The sequence below is a fragment of the Chinchilla lanigera genome, unplaced genomic scaffold (genome assembly GCF_000276665.1).
Source record: "Chinchilla lanigera isolate Chin_1 unplaced genomic scaffold, ChiLan1.0 scaffold00029, whole genome shotgun sequence".
Classification (NCBI taxonomy): Eukaryota; Metazoa; Chordata; class Mammalia; order Rodentia; family Chinchillidae; genus Chinchilla; species Chinchilla lanigera.
Window position 1 is genome coordinate 7,230,202 of NW_004955430.1, and position 5,998 is coordinate 7,236,199.

At 34.2% G+C, this 5,998-nt stretch overlaps 1 protein-coding gene across 4 annotated transcripts in view; it reads right to left on the reverse strand.

Annotated features, from left to right (window-relative positions):
- Positions 1–5,998, reverse strand: part of Dnah12 (dynein, axonemal, heavy chain 12) — a 233,858-nt gene that overhangs the window by 191,132 nt on the left and 36,728 nt on the right. For all 4 annotated transcript variants that reach the window (XM_013515596.1, XM_013515597.1, XM_013515598.1 and 1 more), the window contains exons 14-17: positions 5,389–5,514; positions 3,454–3,588; positions 2,346–2,539; positions 1,235–1,478 (exon numbers count right to left, since the gene is read on the reverse strand). In XM_013515596.1, coding sequence (XP_013371050.1) covers positions 1,235–1,478; positions 2,346–2,539; positions 3,454–3,588; positions 5,389–5,514 — 699 coding nt within the window. The remainder of the gene's footprint in view (positions 1–1,234; positions 1,479–2,345; positions 2,540–3,453; positions 3,589–5,388; positions 5,515–5,998) is intronic.

Consider the following 5,998-nt stretch of genomic DNA (forward strand, 5'->3'; position numbering starts at 1 on the left):
AAAAAAAAAAAAGAAAGAAAGATCAGCAACAAGAAAACAATGCCACGACAGGAATAAGCTGATACTTTCAATAACTCAATGGGAATGGTCTCAAATCCCAAATCAAATAACACAGATTGGCAGAACAGATCAAGAAAAAAAAAAAACCAATAATATGTAGTATACAAAAAACATGTTCAATACAAAAAGAAATTCACAGATTAAAAATCAAAGCATGGAACACAATGTGCCATGCCACAGAAACCCTGAAAAAAAGCAGGAGTAGCTATACTAATTATAGAAAAAGTAGATATACAAAGATAGATAGATAGATAGATGATGGACAGATAGATCCAGGAGATATAGGAATGTGGATTAAAAAAAGAATTAAGAAATGTCATGTACATATACCAACTCCTCACCATGAATGTAGTCATTATGTACTACAAATATGTACCAATAGAAAAATTCCAAGGAGAACTCTGGCCTCACTTGGATTATAGACCTATCCCAGAACTAATTATGGTGATACTTAAATGTCAAACAGCTCCAAGCATGAACTAAACTTTGCTCAGTAGTCGAACCAAAAATCTGACTTGAAAAAACCTGTATGAGCCAAGAGTGAGGCACGCATCACATCTCACTGGGGACACAAAGGGGTGCCACTTCAGTCTAAGAGCTGCTCTTGCCCCTTGTGGTGCTTGGGCTAGTGTGTTAAAACATTTATCACTGTTCTGTGTGTATGTGTGTGCGCATGCTTCATTTGTGTAAAATAACATAACCATGACTCCAAAGAAAGGTAGTTACCAGCAATAGAGCTAAGAGGGAAGCCATGAGAACTACAATAGGGTTAAAGAAAGAAATCACTGCAAAATTTTTTGAATTTATAAGTGTAATTTTGGGGCCTCAGAACCAATTATTTGGTTTTCTATTATTTCTCATGGGAAAAATGTGTTGAGTTCTCAAACTTTTCAGTGTTTGCATAAAAATTTGGAATTAATTAAGCTTGACAACCGAGGTATCACTGTACTGTATTATGGCTAGAGAGATGATGTTTTTGAATTGGTTCATCTTGAATTAGATGCCCAGTGAGGTTAAGACTGACTAGATGCTGACCAGTCTGTTTTACACATAACTAGTCCAATGCTATAGACAAAGCACAAGATCAGGGGATGGAGTTTAGATTTTACATAATACATAACGAAGTTAAAAATATGTACATAATATTAAAATGCCATTAAATATATGTTTATACCTTAAAAACCTTTATCTGCTCCATTATTGTAGCACACATGGTAATTGTAGGATTCTCTTTCGGCTCTTCTTCGGGTTTCTCTTCTGTCACAGATCGTTTTCTTGCTGCCTTTCTTTTTTCTTGTAATTCTTTTTTATGCTTCATTTGGAAAAATTTCAGTGTCTTAAAAGTTTCTCGGGAAAATTCATCTACATCAGCTTCCATGCTTTCCCCGTTGAGGTCCAAAAACCCTCCATCCATCCACCTGAAAGGAAAGGAAAATAGTATTAAACTCAGACATAGAGCCTTTAGACTAGAACTCTCATCCCTGTAAAAGAGACAACTGATGGCAAGAGCAGGTAACTATTTTTCTCTATCATACACATAGAACTTATAGAAGAGATACAGAAATAAAATCATCATTTTGGCTACACTGACTGAGCTAAAATATGTATCAGTTTATAATGGGCAACTAACACTATCCTAATGAAATGCATACTTCCAGTTTTTTGTGTTAAAAAAAATGAATTGGTTCTAGAAAACTCTGATACTATAGAATGTATAACGGTAAAGGCTGATGTTATAGCTTAATGGTAGAGTGCCTGCCTTGCATGTGCAAGACCTTGGGATCAATATCCAGCACTGTAAAAGTAATAATAACAATTAAAAAATAATAATTAGGTTAGGTGGTATGTTAGTATTATTTGATGCTTATCCTATATGATACTTGGTTTTCACTCAAATGACTAAATTCTACTTTTAAACACTTAACTAAAAGAAATAGAGCCAGGCATGATGACACACGCCTATAATCTCAGCACTTAGGAGGCTGAGGCAGGAGGACTGCCACAGTTGGAGGCCAGCCTGGACTACATAGTGAGTTGAAGACCAGTCTGGACTACACAGTGGGACCTTATCTAAAGAAAAAAAAAGGGTGCCAGGGATATAGCTTAATGGCACCTCCCTGGCAGGTACAAAATCTTGAGTTTGATTCCCAGTACCAAAACGAAAGCAAAATCAAAAAGAAAAGAAAAGAAAAAAGAAAGAAAGAAAGGAAGAAAATAAAAATAACTTACATCTTAACCATTCTTTTACATATTTGTTTGACTGTTACTATACTACCAGAAATTACCGTTTTTCTGCTCGCTGCCACTTCAAAACAAGGTTAAAAAACTTCTGATAGGGTTCAATGTTATTTTTTAAGTTATCCAGTTCAGGATATTTTGATAATTCCCATTTGAAAAGTTCCTCTTCTTTATTAATAAACTGAACAGCTTCTTCAGATTCCTGAATACGTTTTTGTAGTTGTCGTACATCTGTCACATACTAAATGCAAGTGATTCATTACAAGAAATATCCAAGTATATGATAAAAATAAGATCGTATACTACATAGGGTATATCCTTACACTTGTACAACAACTTTAAATATTATACTAACTGCACAGCATTATACTGATAGAGAATAATGTACAGTTATGTTTGCAAATAGAAAAATCACAAGAAGATCACATAAGAGGGCTGAGGATATGGCTGAGTGGTGGAACCCTTGCCTAGCATGCATCATGCCATAGGTTCAATCCCCAGCACAAGAAGAAAAGAAAATCACAGAGTGAATAGCACCAGCTTCAAGCCTAAGAGTCAAGTAAATCTTCGTTTTCCATACAAAACATATTTTTTAATATTTTCCAATATCCATCAACCGACGAATGGATAAAGAAGATGTGGTTCTTTTATATAATGGATTACTGCTGAACCATGAAGAAGGATAATCTTGAGACATTTCTAGGTAAATGGATGTACCTTATGAACATACTCTTAAGTGAAATAAATCAGACACACATGTGTAAATCCCACATTGTTTCTCTGGTGAGAGAAACCAAAGTGTAAATAAGGACCAAAATGTATAATAGACATTGTGAAATAGGATGAAAATGTTCAAATGGGAAAGGGAATTAGGGAAGGGAGAGAAGAAAGGGAAAAGAAAAAAATGAGAAAAGAAGGAAAAAATGGAAACAAAGCTTTTGTAAATAGGGAAGGGGGTTGAAGAGAGGGTAGGGGGATGAGGAGGAAAAAAAAGAATCAAATTATATCATGTATGGGTACAAATTCCCTATAATGAATGTGATCATTATGTATACCTAAAATGTACCAATAAATTTAATTTAAAAACTTTATGTTAATGTATTATGTATTAATCTATAAGCCAGGAATAGATACTATTTTAAATACTTATCAGACCTGTTGCATACGTTCCAGCTCTGCAAATTCTGTAAACTCTTCCATACGACGTGATTCTTTTTCTACTTCCAAAATCAGTTTCTCTCTCTTGGCTACTAGTTCACTTTCTCTTTTATGTTTAGCATTCTCAATGAGCTTTTAAAAAATAATTTAATGATATTAATTATTATACTTCAAAAATAATTATCAAATAAGAAATCTAAATGCTTTTTATAGTAATATAAACTATCAGATAAAATGAATAAAAAATAAAACATTACCTACAGTAACTAATATAAAAATCTAAAGAATAAACAACACAGAAAAACATTCGTAGATCTCCAAAGTGATTTTCACAACTCTAAATATTTTATTTAGCAGAATTTGGGATAATAGTAAGCTACCATTTATTGAGCACACGTGTACCATGTATCAAGAACTAGTACATAAATACCTTATATACTTTATCATATGTATTATTATTTCCATTTTAGAGATGAAAAATTGAGGCTTATGGAAGTCATGAGATATATCCAGAGTCACAAAATCATAAAACTCAAATTTTGATTGCTACAGTATTCCATTGGTATGGTTTTTATTTTTGTCCACCCAAAGCCTCATGCACACATAGGTAGGGCCTTCTGGAGGTGGCTTGATCTAGGATGTGTGAATATGGATAAGGGTGTGTGATAATGAAATTAGTCCACTTATTCCTTTAGCATAGTTCTGGGTGTGGATAATGGAAAGCCCCACCCTGGGTGTAGGTGACACCAACCAATAGGCTTGATGAGATAAAAGGGAAAAGGAGGCTCAATGCTACTGCTTCTCTGCTTCCTGCCTACCTGCCATTCCTCTGCCACAGGCTTCTGCCATACCACTCTAGCTTGGAGACAGCCAACTGTGGACCTAAACCTCTACAAACTGTGAGCTAAAATCAACCTTTCCGATGTGCACTTCAGCAGCACATATACTAAAATTGGAACAATACAGAGAAGATTAGCATGACCCCTGAACAAGGATGATATGTGAATTCACGAAATGTTTTTTTAAACTAATAAAATAAGTAAATAAAAATAAATCTTTCCTTTTTTAACTTGTGGATGTCAGGTATTTTGTTCTAGCAACAAGAAAGTAACTAAGATATCTATTTAACCTCTAGTTGTAGAATAAACTGGTTTACACTAGGCCTTTATCAATTTTGAAATGCATTCAGATACAAAACTACATTCAGATATAAAATCCTGAATCTTCTACTTCTTATTTTTGTGATATTAAGCAACTTCTTCCTTTTCTGTTTCATCTCTCATCTATAAAGCTTTATCTCACCAAAAAATAGGGGAACAGGAATGCCTAGAATTTTTATGAATATTTGAAGGTTTAATAAATGAAAAGTACTTAGTTCAGTCCTGAGTTCACTTATTATTAATTTACATAGTAACTATGACTTCTTTAATGCCACCTCCCTGACTTGCTAAATCTTGTGAGTTGAGTTCCAAAACCTACCATAAGCTTGCTATAAATTTTGCCAGACTCAAATTTATACTGACGTGAAATTTCTTGAGGATTTTTTGTTGTTTGGAGACAGGTCTCACTATGTAGCCTAGGCTGGCCTTGAAGTCATTACATAGCTGGCCTTGAATTTGTGGTGATTACCTTGCCTCAGTCTCCTGAGTGCTGAGATTACAGGTATGCACCACCATGCACAGCAATATAGTTTTTAAAGGTAGATGGCAAGTAGTATGACAATTAAATGTGCACAACTGAATGTCAGAATTAAGAAATACTTTTTTTTTGTCTTTTTGAGAATTTTCAGGCCGGCCGTGAGCTCACTTTGTAGCCCAGACTGGTCTCGAACTCGCAACAAACCTCTTGCCTCAGCCTCCTCCCGAATGCTGGAATTACAGGTGTGCGCCATCATGCCTAGCTAAAACCATACATATTGAAAAATATATTTACCTCATCATTTTCATCGAAGATGGGATTAATCTTCTTAGGCCACAGGAGAACATTTGCATTTAAGGTTAAGTCTTCTTGAGGAAATAGAAAATTATCTAAAAAGTAACTCATCTGACGTTTAGATTCCTACAAAAGAAGCTCTAGATATAACACATGAGATAGAAAATTCAAGGCTTTATGAAAGAAAGGACAAGAACTATCTTTCAAATTTCAATATGACTCAGATTATTAACTATATTTTATGTACTGCTCAAACTACAGAAGTATTTCAATAGCTGTAGCATTTACTTGGCTTCTGGCAACACAACAGTATTTTTATAGTGGCGATAAAGCTTTTTAAAAGTTTGCACTTGCAGTTGACTTAATTTAAAGGTTTTCTTGGTCCTTTGTATATGACTGAAAAAGGTGATCAAACACTCAGGAAACCCTGAAGACTCTGACTTCAAATTCTTTTATTCTTAACAATTTTTAAAATTTTTGAATCTTTGGTTATAAAGAATTTAGTATCTTTTGTTTTGTTTTGCATCTCCAGTGTCATTACCATCTTTCTGCTCACTTATCACTATAGCAATAGTTTAGAAAAAGTTTGGTGATGAACAGCAAAGAAAAA